The 21,899-nt window shown below is 41.3% G+C and overlaps 1 protein-coding gene across 7 annotated transcripts in view; it reads left to right on the top strand.

Annotated features, from left to right (window-relative positions):
• Positions 1-21,317, top strand: part of tnk2b (tyrosine kinase, non-receptor, 2b) — a 238,982-nt gene extending 217,665 nt beyond the window's left edge. For 5 of the 7 annotated variants that reach the window (XM_078410264.1, XM_078410265.1, XM_078410268.1 and 2 more), the window contains 3 exons: positions 11,853-11,948; positions 14,257-14,384; positions 15,354-21,317. In XM_078410264.1, the coding sequence (XP_078266390.1) occupies positions 11,853-11,948; positions 14,257-14,384; positions 15,354-15,360 (231 nt within the window). In that variant the 3' untranslated portion in view covers positions 15,361-21,317. The remainder of the gene's footprint in view (positions 1-11,852; positions 11,949-14,256; positions 14,385-15,353) is intronic. The other 2 variants (XM_078410266.1, XM_078410267.1) reach the window with 2 other exon arrangements.
• The last annotated feature ends 582 nt before the right edge of the window (positions 21,318-21,899 follow it).

The raw sequence follows: 21,899 nt of genomic DNA, 5'->3' as shown, positions 1-21,899 counted from the left end.
AATGGCCTACCCCTTATTCTTAAACTGTGGCCCCTTGTTCTGGACTCCCCCAACATTGGGAACATGTTTCCTGCCTCTAATGTGTCCAATCCCCTAATTATCTTATATGTTTCAATAAGATTCCCCCTCTTCCTTCTAAATTCCAGTGTATACAAGCCTAATTGCTCCAGCCTTTCAACATACGACAGTCCCGCCATTCCGGGAATTAACCTAGTGAACCAACGCTGCACGCCCTCAATAGCAAGAATATCCTTCCTCAAATTTGGAGACCAAAACTGCACACAGTACTCCAGGTGCGGTCTCACCAGGGCCCGGTACAACTGTAGAAGGACCTCTTTGCTCCTATACTCAACTCCTCTTGTTACGAAGGCCAACATTCCATTGGCTTTCTTCACTGCCTGCTGTACCTGCATGCTTCCTTTCAGTGACTGATGCACTAGGACACCCAGATCTCGTTGAACATCCCCTCTTCCTAACTTGACACCATTCAGATAATAATCTGCCTTTCTATTCTTACTTCCAAAGTGAATAACCTCACACTTATCTACATTAAACTGCATCTGCCATGTATCCGCCCACTCACACAACCTGTCCAAGTCACCCTGCAGCCTTATTGCATCTTCCACACAATTCACACTACCCCCCAGCTTAGTATCATCTGCAAATTTGCTAATGGTACTTTTAATCCCTTCATGTAAGTCATTAATGTATATCGTAAATAGCTGGGGTCCCAGCACCGAACCTTGCGGTACCCCACTGGTCACTGCCTGCCATTCCGAAAGGGACCCATTTATCCTCACTCTTTGCTTTCTGTCTGTCAACCAATTTTCTATCCATGTCGGTACCCTACCCCCAATACCATGTGCTCTAATTTTGCCCACTAATCTCCTATGTGGGACCTTGTCGAAGGCTTTCTGAAAGTCGAGGTACACCACATCCACTGACTCTCCCCTGTCAATTTTCCTAGTTACATCCTCAAAAAATTCCAGTAGATTTGTCAAGCATGATTTCCCCTTCGTAAATCCATGCTGACTCGGAATGATCCTGTTACTGCTATCCAAATGCTCAGCAATTTCGTCTTTTATAATTGACTCCAGCATCTTCCCCACCACTGATGTCAGACTAACTGGTCTATAATTACCCGTTTTCTCTCTCCCTCCTTTCTTAAAAAGTGGGATAACATTTGCTATCCTCCAATCCACAGGAACTGATCCTGAATCTATAGAACATTGAAAAATGATCTCCAATGCTTCCACTATTTCTAGAGCCACCTCCTTAAGTACCCTGGGATGCAGACCATCAGGCCCTGAGGATTTATCAGCCTTCAGTCCCATCAGTCTACCCAAAACCATTTCCTGCCTAATGTGGATTTCCTTCAAAGTTTCCTTCTTTCAAACCCGGGCCTCATTTCACCTTCCATGTAGATGAAAAGGAGCAAAAGAGTTATTGCTGGTACTTTGGTCAATATTTATTTCTCCAACAACATCATAGTGGTTTTGGAACCTTGCTGTTTCTGCATTGTAACAAATGGCTACCCCTCCAAAATGACTTTGTTAGTTATTAAAGGTTTGGACATCCAGAAGTCATGGTAGAGCTCTGTAAATACAAGTTATTTCTGAGATTGTGAAAGATGGTTGACAATCAACTCACTTTGTGCAGTTACCATTTCCATTCCCAGGACCAATTAAAACATCGTGTTAACTTCAAAACACATAATATGCACTTTGTTAGACTTTTGAAACATTATCCAAATGGTCTGACAGGATTTGCAAAAGCTAGTACAGTATGCAAATGCCACAAGTAAAACTAACAGAATGTTATGTTTTGTCTGGGGAATTGGCTGTGGAAGTAGGGAGGTTATGTTTCAGTTATATAGGGGATTCGTTAGGCCATATCTGAAGTACTGTATAAGTCGTCTTATTTAAGGAAAGATATTGCTGCATTGGAAGCAATTTAGAGAAGGTTTACCAGTCTTATATTTGGAATGGGCTGCTGTCTCAGCAGATATTGGGTATATTGGGGACTTGACTGAAACAAGATCCTGAGTGGTCTTTCAGTTTAGTTTATTGTCATGTGTACTGAGGTACAGTGAAAAGCTTTTGTTACGTGCTAACCAGTCAGCAGAAAGACAATACATGATTACAATCGAGCCATTTACAGTGCATGGATAGATACATGATAAGGGAATAACATTTAGTACAAGATAAAGCCAGCAAAGTCCGATCAAGAGCAGTCCGAGCGTCACCAAAGGGGTAGATAGTAGTCCAGCACTGCTCCCTGGTTGTGGTTCTATAGCTGGGAAGAAACTTGATGGGGTGGATGTGGAAAATACATTTCCTCATGTGGGAAAATCTAAAATTAGTATGGATGTGATGCTTTGGTGATTTTGATAAAAAGATGCCACCTTAAGACAGCATGGTAAACGACCGAGTGTTCTGCACTTTTCTAAGATTTCGTGTTCGTTATGTCGAGCAAATGGTACGCATATGTAGAGACTTATTTCTGTGGTTGCTCTTTCAGCAATTGGAAATTCTTCCAGCATTAGATCACATTTCTGAGAATCTTGGAAAAACAGCGCATTAAAGCAAACAAATTGGTGTTCCTTAAGTTTTGTTAGAGTTTAATTGATCGATTGGATTTGCAAGGCAGTGTTGCAATTGGACTTTTTTTCTGTTATTACATACAGTATTATTGAACAATAAGTTGAGCTCCATTGCGTATTATATTGTTTTATGATAAAGGATAAACATAGGAACTGTTCAATGGCAGCTTTTTTATTTGTGAGAAGGTGATCCAGAATGAATATATTTCCAAAGTTACGAGAGCTGAAACTGTTGGCATCCATAACCAACTCTCCTGGAAATTTGAAATTAAAAGCAACTTTTTTACATGATAGGTGGTAGGTGTCTGGAACGAGCTGCCAGAGGTGGTAGTTCAGGCAGGTACTGTCCCAACATTTAGGAAACATTTGGACAGGTACGTACAGTGTCCTCCATAATGTTTGGGACAAAGACCCATCATTTATTTATTTGCCTCTGTACTCCACAATTTGAAATTTGTAATAGAATCACGTGGTCAAAGTGCACTTTGTCAGATTTTAATAAAGGCCATTTTTATGCATTTTGGCTTCACCATGTAGAAATTACAGCAGTGTTTATACATAGTTCCCCCATTTCAGGGCACCATAATGTTTGGGGCACAGCAATGTCATGTAAATTAAAGTAGTCATGTTTAATATTTTGTTGCATATTCTTTGAATGCAATGACCACTTGAAGTCTGCGATTCATGGACATCACCAGTTGCTGGGTGTCTTCTCTGGTGATGCTCTGCCAGGCCTGTATTGCAGCCATCTTTAGCTTATGCTTGCTTTGAGGGCTAGTCCCTTTCAGTTTTCTCTTCAGCATATAAAAGGCATGCTCAATTGGGTTTGCATCGGGTGATTGACTTGGCCACTCAAGAATTGACCATTTTTTAGCTTTGAAAAACTCCTTTGTTGCTTTAGCAGTATGTTTGGGATCATTGTCCTGCTGTAGAATGAACCGCCGGCCAATGTGTTTTGAGGCATTTGTTTGAACTTAAGCAAATAGGATGTGTCCATACACTTCAGAATTCATTATGCTACTACCTTCAGCAGTTGTATCATCAATGATGATAAGTGAGCCAGTACCTTCAGCAGCCATACATGCCCAGGCCATAACACCCCCACCACCGTGTTTCACAGATGAGGTGGTATGCTTTGGATCTTGGGCAGTTCCTTCTCTCCTCCATACTTTGCTCTTGCCATCACTCTGATATAAGTTAATCTTTGTCTCATCTGTCCACAAGACCATTTTCCAGAACTGTGGTTGCTCTTTTAAGTACTTCTTGGCAAACTGTAACCTGGCCATCCTATTTTTGCGGCTAACCAGTGGTTTGCATCTTGCAGTGTAGCCTCTGTATTTCTGTTCATGCGGACAGTGATCATTGACAAATCCACACCTGATTTCTGAAGAGTGTTTCTGATCTGTCGGACAAGTGTTTGGAGATTTTTCTTTATTATAGAGAGAACTCTTCTGTCATCAGGTCTTCCTTGACCTACCAACCCCTTTGCGATTTGTAAGCTCACCAGTGCTCTCTTTCTTAATGATGTTCCAAACAGTTGATTTTGGTAGGCCTAATGTTTGGCTGATGTCCCTAACAGTTTTATTCTTGTTTCTCAGTCTCATAATGGCTTCTTTGACTTTCATTGGCACAACTTTGGTCCTCATGTTGATAAACAGCAATAAAATTTTCCAAAGGTGATGGAAAGACGGGAGGAAAGAGTAGGTGCCGAGAGCTCTCTTATACCTGCATTAAGGAGGTAATTAAACACACCTGAGCAATTACAAACGCCTGTGAAGCCATGTGTCCCAAACATTATGGTGCCCTGAAATGGGGGGACTATGTTTAAACACAGCTGTAATTTCTACATGGTGAATCCAAAATGTATAAAAATGGCCTTTAATAAAATCTGACAATGCACTTTAACCACAAGTGATTTTTTTTCTATTACAAATCAAGTACAGAGGCAAATAAATAAATGATGGCTCTTTGCCCCAAACATTATGGAGGCACTGTGGATAGGATAAATTTAGAGGGATATGGGCCAAATGCAGGCAGGTGGGACTAGAGTAGTTGGAGAATATTGAAGCAGAATTTGTTTTTCAAATTGATGGTTTCGCATCCAGGTTTAATACAAATTCTGCAGTCCAACCTTACACAGATTGGGGCAACATCATTGCCAGCAAATATCATTCATTGTGTCTGATTAAAAGCAGCGCAGGGCAAATTTACTATCCATCCAGGTGCTGCTACGAACTGTTGTGCTGAAGTGATCAGTCTCCCATGAACCTAAGTTTGCATTTAATGTTTTTTTTTATACAATCAATTATAGTAATTCCACGCAAGGCCCTTGTAGAAAGAATACTTGCCTGTGACATTGTCTCTCTTCCTCTCCTTTCTTGTCAATCGCTGTAACCCCCTTGTAATTTTCTTTCCTGTTGCACAGTATGTCCGAGGCCGGCAAGGGTCAAGGACGACTTGCATCTATTTTATTTGTGTAGGTTTGGTGCAGGCTGATGATGTAAAAATATAACCAGCAAACTGTCAGTAGGGGCAAGACTCAACCTTATTTGACTACTCTGCACTAAAAGTGGATTTGTTGTGTGCCCATCTGTTAAGGTCATGGATTGTAGGAAATTATTTAACAAGCATGGGATGAAAACGGATTTCTGAGGGCAGACACATTTGAGATGGATAGTCAACATTTTAGATGCACTGGAATGTTTTTGGAGCTCAGGAATTGCCACACCTTGGGTTTGTCATTGCTCCCTGTTTTTTAAAATCTTTACCGTCACGTAGTTTTACTTCACGTAGTTTGTATATTTACAATATACATTAATGACTTGGATGAAGTAACATTAGCAAATTTGCAGATGACACAAAGCTGGGTGGCAGTGTGAACTGTGAGGAAGATGCTATGAGGTTGCAGGGGGACTTGGACAGGTTGTGTGAGTGGGCGGATGCATGGCAGATGCAGTTTAATGTGGATAAATGTGAGATTATCCACTTTGGTGGTAAGAATAGGAAGGCAGATTATTATCTGAATGGTGTCAAGTTAGGAAAAGGGGACGTACAACAAGATCTGGGTGTCCTAGTGCATCAGTCACTGAAAGGAAGCATGCAGGTACAGCAGGAAGTGAAGAAAGCCAATGGAATGTTGGCCTTCATAAGAAGAGAAGTTGAGTATAGGAGCAGAGGTCCTTCTGCAGTTGTACAGGGCCCTAGTGAGACTGCACCTAGAGTACTGTGTGCAGTTATGGTCTCCAAATTTGAGGAAGGATATTATTGCTATTGAGGGCATGCAGCGTAGGTTTACTAGGTTAATTCCCGGAATGGCGGGACTGTCGTATGTTGAAAGACTGGAGCGACCAGGCTTGTATACACTGGAATTTAGAAAAATGAGAGGGGATCTTATTGAAACATATAAGATTATTAAGGGATTGGACACGTTAGAGGCAGGAAACATGTTCCCAATGTTGGGGGAGTCCAGAACCAGGGGCCACAGTTTAAGAATAAGGGGTAGGCCATATAGAACAGAGATGCTGAAACGTCCCGTGACCGAGCCGGGCGATGGAAGGCCCCGCGGCCGTACCGTGCGCTGCTAAGTCCCGCGGCCGAGCCGCACCGGGCGATGTTAGGTCCCGCGGCCGAGCCGCACCAGCGATGTAAAGTCCCGCGGCCGAGCCGCACCGGGCGATGGAAGGCCCCGCGGCCATGCCGCACCGGGCGATGTTAGGTCCCGCGGCCGAGCCGCACCAGCGATGTAAAGTCCCGCGGCCGAGCCGCACCGGGCGATGGAAGGCCCCGCGGCCAAGCCGCACCGGGCGATGTTAGGTCCCGCGGCCGAGCCGCACCAGCGATGTAAAGTCCCGCGGCTGAGCCGCGCCGGGCGATGGAAGGCCCCGCGGCCGAGCCGCACCTGCCGCTGAACCGTCCCGCGGCCGCGCCAGGCGATGTTAGGTCCCGCGGCCGAGCCGCACCAGCGATGCAAAGTCCCGTGGCCGAGCCGCACCAGCGGTGTAAAGTCCAGCGGCCGAGCCGCACCGGGCGATGGAAGGCCCCGCGGGCGATGGAAGGCCCCGCGGGCGATGGAAGGCCCGCGGCCGAGCCGCGCCCCGCGCCGTGAGGAAGAGACCTAAAAAGGAAAGGTTTCCCCCCACCCCCCAACCCATACACAGCCAAAAAACAAAAACAAAAACCATCCCAACACCGACACACAACAAAAAAAAGGAAAAAAAAGACGAACAGACTGCCAGCGAGCCGCAGCCGTTAGGCGCCGCCACACGTGAATTTAATGACTATACTCTGTTCTCAGCCTGGTTGATATTCAGCCTGTTTTATTTCTTTTTGAGTCGGAAGGAACTACAGATACTGGTTTAAATTGATGGTAGACACAAAATGATAGAGTAATTCAGCGGGACAGGCAGCACCTCTGGAGAGAAAGAATGGATGACGTTTCGGGTGGAGACCCTTATTTCTTGTTGAACTGGAATGGCATTTGGAGAAGATAATTTCCTTTGGTTTAAAGTCAAAGGTAGTCATGTCAAAGACCAAGTCAAGGTTGAGGAGTTTGTCAAATTGCTTCTTGTAGCAGTGAGGATGACTTGATACGCTCTGTTCTTGGTTCTGAGCAGGTGGTGAAAACTGTTGCACAAGTCACTGCCTAATCTGCTGTTATTTCCATCAGCATGGCCCCAAAACAAAGGTGGCCACAGGAACAATTCTGCAAGAAAATCAACGTTGAGAGTATTTCGAAACCTGCAAAGGAGGCTTTTCTCAAAGTGTTCCCCTCGTACAAGCTATTAATACTCATCCAATCATCATAATAACGCTGAAGAATTTAGACGTGCCAGGTTTATTAACATTGGTTGATCTCCTGTACTCTTTCTACATATGATCTGTTCTTCAGGTTTCAAATTTTCTATTGGATCTTAGCCTTTGAATTCCTGTAAAGCTGTTTATTTTTCAAATTTCAAATCTAAGAGCACCTTGAGTTTGTAGTTAATTAGCCTGTAGATTATTAAATCTGTGGTGGTGTTTTTCAGTACAAACGTCAACTTTGTGAATGATATTTATAGCTGTGCTCCAGAAGGTACACTCCTGAAACGCTGGGCTTTCTGTGGTTCCTAATAGATGGAAGCATCTGCTTGTCAGCAAAGCATTGTCTGAGAAACTCTTTTTTTGCAGGTTCTGAGAGAGCTGTAGAATTGTTTCTGTGGCCATCATTAGGCTGATGGAACCTACAGCAGATTGGACAATGATCAGTCCAACCATTGTCACTACTCATTGTGACACACGTATTGTTGACATCCTTATGAATGTGTGAATGCTTATGTTCTCATGGGGATTGGGAAGGGGGGTTGTGGTGTTTGTTTAGTTTAGAGATACAGCGCGGGAACAGGCCCTTTGGCCCACCAAGTCCGAGCCGATCAGCGATCCCCGCACATTAACACCATCCTACACTAGGGACAATTTTTACATTTATACCAAGCCAATACTTCTTTGGAGTGTGGGAGTTAACCGAAGATCTCGGAGAAAACCCATGCAGGTCATGGGGAGAACATACAAACACTGTACAGAGAGTACCCGTAGTCAGGATCAAACCTGGGTCTCTGATGCTGTAAGGCAGCGACTCTACTGCTGCGCCACCGTGTGGTGCACATACTTATTTCCATTTCTGCCTAGGTATTAATGTCCTTACAATGAAGCATTGTGTCCATTCATCTTGAACCTCCTTGCTATCCGACCAAGACATTGCTTTTCAAATCAGCGTGGTACCAGTGTGCAACTGCCATTTCACGTTAAAATAGGTCATGCGCAGGCATCAACTCAAGTTGTATCACTTTCCTGGAGTGAGAGTATATCTGACACCATCTCTGTGCCCCGTCTGCTACCGTCAACTCCAGCTTCTGGTTACGTATCATTTCAGCATTCTTTCCCATCCCCACACTGACTTGTCGAACCATGACATCCTCCATTACAATGGATAGGTCAAACGCCAATGGGAAGAACAACATCTTGTCTTCCACTTGGGTAACTTATATAAATATTGAATGTTCAAATTTCAGGTAATTTATACCCCCCAGTGCTCTCCTCCCACACATACTCACCCGTGTGCTAGTTTTCTGCTTCATTTGTTCACCCCCTCCCCACATGTGGTTCCATCTGCCCACAATCGGTTTCCCTCCATTACCCACTGGTGTATATCCCACCCCCTTGACACAACTACAATACTGGAAACCCGGCCTGTTCTCTCCCAGTCCTGATGCAGGCTTTCAATGATAAATGTCGAGACAGAGTCAAGAGTGTTTTATTGTCATACTAGACCAAGTGGACCCGTTGGGCCCAAACCTCTCCTGCATTGGCGCAGCACCCTCTCCTCCCCCCTCCCCTCACCCCATCACCCCCCCCTCCCCCTCCCCCCCTTCCCCATTCCTCCCTCAACTCCACCCCCTCCCCCCTTCCTCCCCAGGAGATAGATTTAAACTTTAAAATGTGAATAACTTTAAAAATATAACACCGATTTCAATTAAACCGCTTCCATTAGCACCAAAGGGACGACGGTGAGTAAAGTGGGCCTAAAATTGTTGCGCTATCGTGTACTGTTTTGGCTGTAGTTCAGGAACAAACAAACAAACAAACAAACGAGAGTTTTAGTATATAGACTAGACCAAGTAGACCCGTTGGGCACATTCCTCATAGAGGGGGGACAAGGAAGGGGAGAGGGTGTCACTGAGTGAGCCCTGGACCCAAAGCCTCTCCTGTATTGGTGTAGCACCCTCAACCCCCCCCCCCCCCCCCATTCAATCCCCCTTATCCCCCCCTCCTCCCCCCACTGACCCACTCCATCCCCCTACCCCACCCCCACTTGCCCCTCCGCTGCCTCAATGGGAGCTCTGACCGATGAAGGCCAATGTTCCAAAAGCCTCTTTGACTCCCCTATCTACCTATGACCCCCACCTTCAAGGAACTATGTACCTGCACTCCTTGATTCCTCTGCTCTACAACACCAGACCCCTACTGTGTAGATCCTGTCCATGGTAGACTTTCGAAAATGCAACACCTCACATTTCTCTATATTAAATTCCATCAACCATTCCTCAGCCCACCTGCCGAACCGATCAAGATCCTGCTGCAATTTTCGACAACCATCTTCACTGCAATACCACCCACTTTTGTATCATTTGCAAACTTGCCATGTACATTTTCATTCAAATCATTGATATAGATGACAAACAGTAAGGGACCCAGCACCGAACCTTGAGGCACACCAGTAGTCACAGGCCTCCAGTCCGAGAAGCAAAATTCCACCATCACCCTCTGCTTCCTCCCACAAAGCCAATTTTCTATCCATTCAGCTATCTCTCCTTGGATCCCGTGCGATCTAACCTTCCAGAGCAGCCTAGCATATGGAACCTTTTTGAATGCTTTGCTTAAATCGATATATACAATATCTACAGCTCTTTTTGGTCACAACCTTTTTGGTCACTTCTTCAAAAAACTCAATCAGATTCATGAGACACGAACTCCCACGTACAAAACCATGCTGACTATCCCTAAACACCCCTTGCCCATCCAAATATGAATGATGATTGACCAGCTGAGTTCTTCCTCATAATGGTTTTTGTTCTTACCTCATAATGAAGGATGCTCCAGGATTCTACAAACGAACAGCTTGATGCCTTCCTCGCTCGGGCTGTGTTGAATGGCCTGCTGCAACATACCACGGATTTCAGAGGAGAGTCATAGGGGATCACTGACAGACCCAGCAAATGATATCAAATTAAGCCAACTTGCATTCCCGCTAATTCATAAATGCTCACTGGTCCTGTAATTCTATCCTGCCCAAGTCATTTACTGTTAATTATGTAGATCAAGCAATTTAAAAAATTTCAGATAATTAATTTTAAGACTTTACTGTAAGTGTAATTTGAATTTTCTTTCCTGTACAATTCCTTTGCATTTTACCTAATCCACATACTTTTAGGCTGGATTGATATTTAATATTACTTAACATTGATGCGTAAAATGAATATAATACAGCTTGGTCTGTCTGCCCACATGGCCTTTTGTGTGCTGGAGGAGGAAAAAAAACCTTGTAATTGGCTTAGTCAGTGTCTCAATGAAAATCTTCACACATGAGAAATTCGTTATAGCCCTGATTTTTGTTTATGGTGATCTGAAGTTGAAACATATGGTAAATGACTTATGCATTAAGCAGCCTGTCTTTGGCCACGAGATGGAGTGGTTATTTGGTGCTCTCTAGTGGCTGAAATTTAACATGCAGTATTATACTATGTAAAGTGTGAGCTACTTAAACAGAAGAAACTGTCCATCATACCATTTCCTCAGTCCGCCCGCACCTTCACCAATTAATTTTGCAAATTTGAGCACAGTATCTAGTTCCCCAGCTATATTGTGTAGGAAGGAATTGCAGATGCTGGTTTAAACCGAAGATAGACACAAAAAGCTGGAGTAACTCAGCGGGGCAGGCAGCATCTCTGGAGAAAAGGAATAGAAAACGTTTTGGGTGGAGACCCTTTCTTCTAAAGAAGGGCTTTTTGTGCCTATCCCCAGCTACATTCCCAGCTTTTATGATGGATACCTAGAACTGCAATGCATGTTTTAGAAGTATAGGGCATTTCTGATTCAGATTGTTGAAACTTATTTGGAAACTCAAACTAATTATTCACATATTAGCAGGTGTTGCATTTGTATAAATTAAAAAGTAGTACACAGCCGGTTAATTTTGATTCATTCTTTGCATAATTTGCACGATCGTAGTTGTATGTGCATCTGACATTACAATAAACCCACCTGAAATTGAATATCCAATTTGCAGGTGTTCAGAACATAGATGATGTAATTGTGCCCAGTTTACTGTGCACTAGGTTTTGTTGAGGGGGCATGATTTCCATTATTAACCCTTTTAATGCTATTCACACTACAACCGATATGTAGAGATGTTTAATAAACCATTGGGAGTTTGTATATATTGATTAACCATTAAATGTTTATGGAAGCGTATATTAAAATGCAACTCAATTGAGAGGGCTAACATTAATTTTGGGAAAGGTGGGACAGTTTTCAATATTATGACCAATTTTTTAAATGCCTACACTATATCTTCCAGTCCATTTATGCTGTAAAATGAACACTTTCTGTTGGAATGTTTCACAAGAAGCCATGCTTTTCAGGGAGATCATCACACCATACACCAGAGAGGTGGAGTGGTAATAAATCAGACGTTTAGAAATGTTTCTATGTTCAGGTTCAGGAGAATGTTCATGGCGTTACGATGGAAGAATGTCAGACTGCGCTTCAGAACCACACCTGGAACGTTCAAAAAGCCATACAGTACCTCAAGGTAACCGTGAGCTCACAATCATCCTTTACCTCAGTCTCACCAATCATAACTGATAGCAGTGCTGTGGAGGCCCCAAGGGAAGACAGTTCTAGCTTCAACCATTAGAAAGTGCTGCACTGAAATCTCATCAGTTGATGGCTTTGGACAGAAAGGGCAGCCTTGGGTAATGCATGTATCCTTCCATCCTTGTGCCGGTCTCTTTGGTTCACCTTCCTGCACCTTATTGAGCACCTTCCTGCATATCAGTCTTGTACTTGTACTGATATCTAATCAATAACTTACTGGGATACCAACTAGATGTTCACACATTGCACCTCAAGTGGAATGTTGTTACTTCCTTAATCCAGTTAGTTATGGTTTGGTTGATGTAGAAATGAAGGTTTCTAACGGATTACTTTCTTAGCAAGGGAGTTAGATTTGATACTTTTGGAAAATTGTAAATACAATTCCACAGTGTAGTTAATGAGAAACATTGTAAGTCTATAACTACTAGCTTCCAACGCCGCATTAGGAATGATATTCCTTGAAGAACCAGTTTGTGTTTCTGGTTGCTCAATAATCTAGACTATGCGCGCATTTATTTTCTGGATGTTGCTACTGGATTTGATCTAAGGGCTCATAAAAAGATTTTCTTCCAACACTTGCAGTGCTGTTAACCTTGGGATTGTAACTAATGGACCTTCCACATTAGAGATACTCTGGAGAATAGGAACTGAATTTACTTCAGAATGTTAACTCCCTTTAAATCCAGCTTAATCTGTGCATTCAGTTGCAATTGTGTTGCCACGTATCGATTTGTACAGAATTGAGTGTTGTGTGTGCTTTATTTAATCTGCTGATCATGATTTGAGAGTTGTTAAAGTGGCTGCAATATTTTCAGTCCGCTATGTTTGAATAGTAACTTGTTCATGGAAATGTGGTTCACAAATTCATAAGTCATAGGAGCAGAATTAGGTCAGTGGGCCCATCAAGTCTACTCCACTATTCAATCATGGCTGATCTATCGCAACCCCATTCTCCTGCCCTCTCCCCATAACCCCTGTCATATGTACCAATCAAGAATCTGTTAATCGCTGCCTTAAAATGTCCATTGACTTGGCCTCCACAGCCTTCTGTGGTGACTTATGTGAAGAGCAGAGATAAGGATCCAACATATTTTGCAAGCACTTCTTTAAAAATTATAAGCATCCCTGTGCTTCAAAACCATTGTCAAGTTATTCAGCAAAGGGTTTTCATGAAACTTCAAGTGTAAATCTTTTATTTAACTTGTTCTGCCAAAAATGTGCTGAGTTGTGCTAACTATGGTTTTAAAAATGTATTTGACCTTACTGCATTGGATTAAAATTTGGTATTACAAATGCTTCAATGGTATTGGCCACTGCAGTTATAAATCATTTTCAACGTGCCATGTTGTAATATATGAGAAAATGGTGCTCTTGAGAGTCCACTGATGGGATGCTACTGGGCACAATGTACAAGAGGGATATGGGCCAAATGCGGGCAAATGGGACTAGTTCAAAAAGGTCATCTTGGTTGGCATGGACAAGTTAGGCTGAAGGGCCTGTTTTCATGCTGTATGAGACTAAGTTATGCTTAGTTATGCATGAGTAAATCAGTGTGAAAATCAAGATTCTCAGCCGCTTCTGTGGTCTCTCCTTTATGCTGCATTTCTACCCCCTAGGTAGCAATGATCTATTCTACATTTTCCTTGAGCTTCGTCCCCTTTGATGTCTCATATCCACGCCTTACCCTTCCATATCTCTATGTCCCCCTCTCCCCTGACTCTCAGTCTGAAGAAGGGTCTCGACCCAAAACATCACCCATTCCTTCTATCCATAAATGCTGTCTGTCCCGCAATTTGTGTCTATCTCATTTATTTATACAGGTAATCTTATTTTAACAAAGAGCTGTTAAAACCTGACATATCTTTGATAACAGATAACTGCAGATGCAGTGAAACCAAAGCTGCCATTCAAGTACTGGAGTATTCAGCCCCTATTGAAAGGATTGAGTAATTCTTTCCAACTGTCCAGCTTGGATTTGTGTTCACATCATGAACTACTTTCTCTCTCATTTGGCTCAGTGTTAGTGTTAAGTTGATTCTAGCCATAGCATTGCCACAGTGACAGACCTGTGAATGCATGTCGTAATCTGGGTGGATTTTGCCTTGTGTGTGCATTGAAAGAACAAGAAAGCATGTTGCGCACGGTCATGTTCACCTGTAGCTCTGAGCCCACAGGATACAAAGTAATCTGTATCCTGACCACGCAAGGTCTAACTGCTCCATCTCGCATTATTCCCTTGTTAGGTTGAGCAGCTATTCTGTCTCGGGTTGAAGACGAGAAGTGAATGTCAGAAGATTCTAGAAATGTTTGACTGGAATCTGGAATTAGCCAGTTGCCACCTGCTAGACACTTACAGTGCAGCTCGACATAGGTATGTGATCCATTGCATTCCTGGCCATCTCTTGGTGTGGTTATTGAAACGAAGAGATAAGAAACAAGACTTTAACCTGCATTTAGGTGGGAAAAGGAAGCTGTTTTCTCTTATTATCCCCACTTTGTACCAGATCCTTTGCCATCCTGTTGCAGTCATTTCAAAGATATTTCAACTCTGTATGTTCAACATGTTCTTCATCAACACAAGCACAGATTTAGACACACCATGCTGGAGTAACTCAGCAGGTCAGGCAGCATCCCTGGAGAACATAGATCAGTGACGTTTTGGGTTAGGACCCTTCTTGGGCAGCATCTCTGGAGAACATGAATAGGCGACAAATTAAAGAATGGTCCGATCCGAAACGTTGCCTATCTGTGTTCTCCAGGAATGCTGCCTGATCTGCTGAGTTACTCCAGCACTTTGTCTTTTTTTGTAAACCAGCATCTGCTAGTTCTTTGTTTCTACATTAGCACATATTTACATAATTTTGATGCAGTAGTCAAAGGTTCTTTGCCAGTAGTGTCATTTCTGGGGAAAGATGGGATATGGTAGTGAGCAAATGTACCTGCTGAACTTCCCAAGGCTATTCTCCACACTATGCTGCCATCCCAAAACTGCTATTATATAGATTATGTACCCATTTATCTGCATTTTCTGCTTATAATAAAAGGGTGGGTCAGCATCTTTAAATGGAGCAGCCGTTTGATGTGTGTTCTGCCTACATCACTAGGAAGTAGTAAACTATACCACTTTCCTCCCACACTCCAAAGACGTACAGGTATGTAGGTTAATTGGCTGGGCAAATGTGAAAATTGTCCCTAGTGGGTGTAGGATAGTGTTAATGTGCGGGGATCGCTGGGCGGCACGGACTTGGAGGGCCGAAAAGGCCTGTTTCCGGCTGTATATATATGATATGATATGATACACAGGGAGATGACCTAACCATTTTGTTTCTGTTGACTGCAGGCGATGACAAGCTTCATTGTAAAGGAAAATAACTTGATACAAATTGGATAACTGCTCCAGTGACTTCAGGATTGTGGAACACCAGGAGTCCTCTGGACAGAATTTTCCAAACATTTCTTTTTGTGAGACAAAAGATATCAAATGACTGGAACTAACTAACTCTCGCACGATTTGTGCACTGCGGTCCTGCTGTAGATGGGAATCCGCTTCTCAATAACAGTATTCTTCAAAAGCAACAGGTTGTTTTGTTCTTGGTGAAAAGATTTGTAATTTTGTGGCATCCGGTAATCCCAACAGCCTTTTGTATATAAATATAAAATATATATAATATAAATTTTATTTGACAAGTTGATGGTAGATTGCAGTTGTGTTTATATTTTGCATTGAATTTGTCACGTTGGATGTTCTAATAATTATTTAATTTGTTTTCCTAAAAGACAGTTGAATGAGTTTAACATTCTGAGTTTTCTATCCAGGTGAAGTTTATCCATTTTAGATTTCTTCAAGGATGTCGATTTTTGAAAGATATTAGTGTGACCATTACTGATTTGAGACTTGGTATTAAGCTAGTCATGCTAAATCTGTCAAAGTGGTTTTCCATTTCTGTAATACGGTGCACTTAAGTGTGCTGCAGTTCTCAACAAAATTATAAAATGGAATAATAGATATTAGGCCACAAATTACTGGTGTTTTGGGATTGGGCATAGTCCTCATCAGCAGGAGCAGAAGGCCTAAGATCGCTAAAATTGCAATTTAAAACCCGTTACATTGATGCACGTACATATTCTCATGAAGTTCTGATGAGCTCTATTAGTTCACAATGTGAACTAGTTCTTGCCACCAGCAGAACGACTAATGAGTCAAAGAAAGAATGGATAGAATTTACTCCAGCTTTTTGTGTCTATCTGCAGCAATGAAGCCTCTTCCTAAACAATGTCTTGCAAATTGAAAACTCTCATGACTGTACATCACCACTGTAATTAACTGGATTCCCCACTCGGATTAGATGACATAGCAAAAATAAAATGGAGAACACTGGCAAGTGTCAATTAAGCTTAGGGGTAAAAAGTTGTATCTAAGTTGCAAATTTTAAAAAAAATTATTGGTGATATTTAAACAGACAATGACCAGGTTAGGGGAGAAAGCCACCTCAAGATCATATAGTCACCTGTACTCTTCCTGGACACACTATCCTTGTGAGGTTACTTCAGGCCCCAAAATAAGACAAATTTAATTGAGCTGAGCCCCTTGTCCATTACCTCACTTAAAGCCTTTTTGATTCCATCTTTGGGACTTCCTGCCCTAACCATCGGTTGCTGAATCTTCCCAAACACAGTTGCCATTTCTAGACATGGCATTCAATGCCCATTCATCCTATTTTCCGTAAACAATGTCGAATTTCAAACTTTGCTGGTAGTATTGCATCCTCCACACCCATCATCCCTGTGCTCCATTATAGCTGTCTTTCAAAGGGTTCATTTGCTCTGTTAGGTGTCTGCCCCTGATTAAATTAAAAATATATATTTCCTTGGGATTCAGATTACAATCAGCATTACGAGCAAAAGCTGTTTTGGCACACTCTCTAATATTACAGTAACAGAGTGTTATCAAATTTACCCAAAGTTTAAATTTGGTAGCAGTACCAAAGTAAAAAGGAAGATATTGTGGGTTGATTTTTATTCTGCACTGTTATTTTGGATCATTATTTGCTGTTACGAAACCTTCAGAACCAGTCAGTTTACTAGGTTCCTATTTAGCAACATGGTGATTCAAATAGGAAGTTGGGTGAACCAGTCCCAAGATTTTTCAGGTTCTGCTGCTGCTCTGTCTGGCTCTCCCCGCCATTGAAAGATCAGGAGAAAGACAGTCTTCCAAAAAAAAATAATTTGAGTTTGTTTCAGTCCATTCAAGAGAGTGGGTGGTCCGAAATGCCAATCCCATTGTAGCTCAACCTTTAGCTTGGAGAGTGAATAAACTACCTGCAGATTTTGCCCCAGGTTCTCGGGATGGTCTAATTCCACACTTTGGTATCAGCGTGCATGTTCAGCAAATCTGAATAAACCGTTGTCATTGTGGAATATTTTAGAAATGGGGATTGTGGTAATCTATTCCAGAGGACTGCAGTGACACTTATTCACCAGAAACAAAATTAGAATACCATTGCACCTTTATTTATTCAAAGATGTTGTTTGTTAAAATATGTTCTACAGTACTGCACATTTTGATAATTTAATTGTTCAAAAAAGCTGTTATTAATAACTTACAACAAGTTATTCCATAATTAATCTGTGAAAGAAAGTCATTGCATCAAGTCAAAGCCTGGCTAAGGAATCCATAATTAATTAATTAATTCATTAAACTTTAATTCTCTATAACTGATTCTTTGGTCTAAGTATGCTGCCACGAATAAAGGCAAAGTGGATCAGAAAATGAGTGGTGAAAATTCACATGATCAGTCTTTACAATGTTCTTTCTGAGTCTCTCTGCTTTGCCTTTGGTGAACCCTACCTTTGTACTCCTTGCTTCAGCCAGGTCAGGTGGGATAGTTCATCAGAATAGGATAGATAATCTTCTGCGTAGAAGAGCATCTGCCTGAGAGCTTTTTTTACAAAATGTCTTTACGCCAGGCTTGTTTGTGTTCTGATATTCACGTTTTTGACTGGATTTCAGCAATCTAACGCTGGGGCTGCTTAAAAAAAACCTTCTTCTTTAACGATGTATAGAACTTCCCACCAGAAATGTAGTTAGTGTGATTGAATGCATCCAAATCTTGCTCTATCAAGCAAGATGTGAGAACGAATCTAAGCTACAGAGTGATAGCATCAATCATCTCCAGGCCCCAATATGCCACCTTATGGCTTGATCAGAAAAATCACATTGATTCATTGATAAAGGCCATTTTCAATGGGACAGTTGCTCAAATTACCAATTCTGTGCATGTTCAAAAGCAGAGATGTGACTTGTACCATTCAAGTATGGACGTCATCTGGGTGGGCAAAGGTGTGGGACTCTGAGAAAATCAACACTGCACATTTGTATAAAGTTTATTTTTCAATCTGTTTTGACGAAGCTCAGTTGTTGCATGTCTTGTACTCAGCATTTCTTGGATTGCAACATTGTCATAATGCTACAAGTGCCCTCCATAATGTTTGGGACAAAGACCCATCAATTATTTATTTGCCTCTGTACTCCTCAATTTGAGATTTGTAATAGAAAAAAATCACATGTGGTTAAAGTGCACATTGACAGATTTTAATAAAGGCCATTTTTATACATTTTGTTTTCACCATGTAGAAATTACAGCAGTGTTTATACATAGTCCTCCCCCATTTCAGGGCACCATAATGTTTGGGACACAGCAATGTCATGTAAATGAAAGTAGTCATGTTTAGTATTTTGTTGCATATCCTTTGCATGCAAAGACTGCTTGAAGTCTGCGATTCATGGACATCACCAGTTGCTGGGTGTCTTCTCTGGTGATGCTCTGCCAGGCCTATATTGCAGCCATCTTTAGCTTATGCTTGTTTTGGGGGCTAGTTCCCTTCAGTTTTCTCTTCAGCATATAAAAGGCATGCTCAATTGGGTTCATATCGGGTGAGTGACTTGGCCACTCAAGAATTGACCATTTTTTAGCTATGAAAAACTCCTTTGTTGCTTTAGCAGTATGTTTGGGATCATTGCCTTGCTGTAGAATGAACCGCCGGCCAATGAGTTTTGAGGCATTTGTTTGAACCTGAGCAGATAGGATGTGTCGATACACTTCAGAATTCATTATGCTTCTACAATCAGCAGTTGTATCATCATTGAAGATAAGTGAGCCAGTACCTTCAGCAGCCATACATGCCCAGGCCATAACACCCCCACCACCGTGTTTCACAGATGAGGTGGTATGCTTTGGATCTTGGGCAGTTCGTTCTCTCCTCCATACTTGCCATCTTGCCATCACTGATATAAGTAAATTTCCGTCTCATCTGTCCACAAGACCTTTTTCCAGAACTGTGGTTACTCTTTTAAGTACTTCTTGGCAAACTGTAACCTGGCCATCCTATATTTGCGGCTAACCAGTGGTTTGCATCTTGCAGTGTAGCCTCTGTATTTCTGTTCATGATGTCTTCTGTGGACAGTGGTCATTGACAAATCCACTCCTGAAGAGTGTTTCTGATCTGTCGGACAGGTGTTTGGGGATTTTTCTTTATAATAGAGAGAATTCTTCTGTCATCAGCTGTGGAGGCCTTCCTTGGCCTGCCAGTCCCTATGCGATTAGTAAGCTTAATGATGTTCCAAACAGTTGATTTTGGTAAGCCTAAGGTTTGGCTGATGTCTCTAACAGTTTTATTCTTGTTTCTCAGTCTCATAATGGCTTCTGTGACTTTCATTGGCACAACTTTGGTCCTCATGCTGATAAACAGCAATAAAAGTTTCCAAAGGTGATGGAAAGACTGGAGGAAAGACTAGGTGCTGAGAGCTCTCTTATACCTGCATTAAGGAGGCAATTAAACACACCAGAGCAATTACAAATACCGATGAAGCCCTGTGTCCCAAACATTATGGTGCCCTGAAATGGGGGGGACTATGTATAAATACAGCTGTAATTTCTACATGGTGAAACCAAAATGTATAAAAATGGCCTTTAATAAAATCTGACAATGCACTTTAACCACGTGTGATTTTTTTCTATTACAAATCTCAAATTATGGAGTACAGAGGAAAATAAATAAATGATGGGTCTTTGTCCCAAACATTATGGAGGGCACTGTACATTTGAAAAAAAATAGTAGTGTTAACTCAGGTATTGTTGGATCCTTGTAAAACGAAAAAAATAAAAGTTGTTGTACTGAAATGTGAGGTAATTCCCACTATTATAAAAAAAGCTGTCCAGATGTTATTGTGTTCTGTGAATATTTGTAAAGTATTCATGCATTTAGATTTGTGATCAACTCCAATTTCAATGGAGTATTCAACCACATCAAGCCAGTGCTTAGAATTAAATAGGGCTACCATCTTTCTCCCATTTAATTTCTTTTTGGATTGTATTTCTTGCAGGTCTAGGTGGATATGAATAATGTCTTTGGCCCTTCTGGTTCTTGTTGCTGTTTTCAGACACGAACAATAAACAATAATTGTGCACCGCACCTGTAACATTGAAATTCAATATAAAAATACTTTCCTTGCCAAATGCTGATTACTTCAATATTAATAATGACCACAGCACCAGAATAACTTTCTTGGATTGCAACATTGTCATGATGCTACATTTGAAAAAATATAGTAGTGTTAACTCAGGTATTGTTGGATCCTTGTAAAATGAAAAAAATAAAAGTTGTTGTACTAAAATGTGAGGTAATTCCCACTATTATTTTTTTTTAAACTGTCCAGATGTTATTGTGTTCTGTGAATATTTGTAAAGTATTCATGCATTTAGATTTGTGATCAACTCCAATTTCAATGGAGTATTCAACCACATCAAGCCAGTGCTTAGAATTAAATAGGGCTACCATCTTTCTCCCATTTAATTTCTTTTTGGATTGTATTTCTTGCAGGTCTAGGTGGATATGAATAATGTCTTTGGCCCTTCTGGTTCTTGTTGCTGTTTTCAGACACGAACAATAAACTACAATTTTGCATCGAACCTGTAACATTGAAGTTCAATATAAAAATACTTTCCTTACCAAATGCTGATTACTTCAATATTAATAATGACCACAGCACCAGAATAACTTTCCTCTCGCCCAGAAGCAGAGATAAGATGTACTAGTATTACATTCAGTCAATATTAGGGTGTTAAGCGAAACTGTACTGAAAATATGTATCAAGTTGATTTGTGAGGTTTTTATTTCAGAGCTCACTTGTACTCGAATCTGAAACCCTTGATAATGTGAACTAGGAACGGGAGAAAATAGTTTATTGCCGCACAGCAAAGCCAGTCAGAGGAGAATCTATGATGTGGTGAGAAACACAGCAAGTTTATAACATTGTAAAATTGTTCTACTCATAAAATAAAAATATTTAAATTTCTGAAATAAAATGCTTATATGAGTTTATTTATGTTGAAATATCTGACAGATATTTTTTGCCCAGTGCTGAAGAGTGAAGTGTCATTTGGTACCACATTTGCATAATTTACAGGTGTTTAAAGATGTGTTTTGGCTGACTTTTAATGAAGAACAGAATTCTAAAATAAGTAACATTGGCACTTGCTATTTATGTGACTTGCTAAACTAAAATGTACTTGCATTTCCAACAGCTCAGATAAATCCAATTGCTGTCTGTTATTAATGTGTGTACAGAAATGGTGTTAGAGTCATTGCCAGTTACTCTTTTCCTTTGTTATTTAAGTTTAGGTATTGGAGATGTGATCTATAAATTTGAAGATATTACGAAAAAGTGTACAAATAGCAAGACGGAAAAGAACAGCATATCAGATGACATGAGAGTTCATATAAAAAGAGTGTAAAAGAGATTAGGGGTTAAGTGGTGCCAGATCCATGCACTAGCATGAATTTGTAAAGGATTAATTATCTCATTTCGTTAAATTCTTTAAACTCC

This window comes from Rhinoraja longicauda, chromosome 13, assembly GCF_053455715.1.
Source record: "Rhinoraja longicauda isolate Sanriku21f chromosome 13, sRhiLon1.1, whole genome shotgun sequence".
NCBI classification, from domain to species: Eukaryota; Metazoa; Chordata; class Chondrichthyes; order Rajiformes; family Arhynchobatidae; genus Rhinoraja; species Rhinoraja longicauda.
Note: the sequence above shows the minus strand (reverse complement) of the source record. Positions and strands in the feature narration are given on the sequence as shown.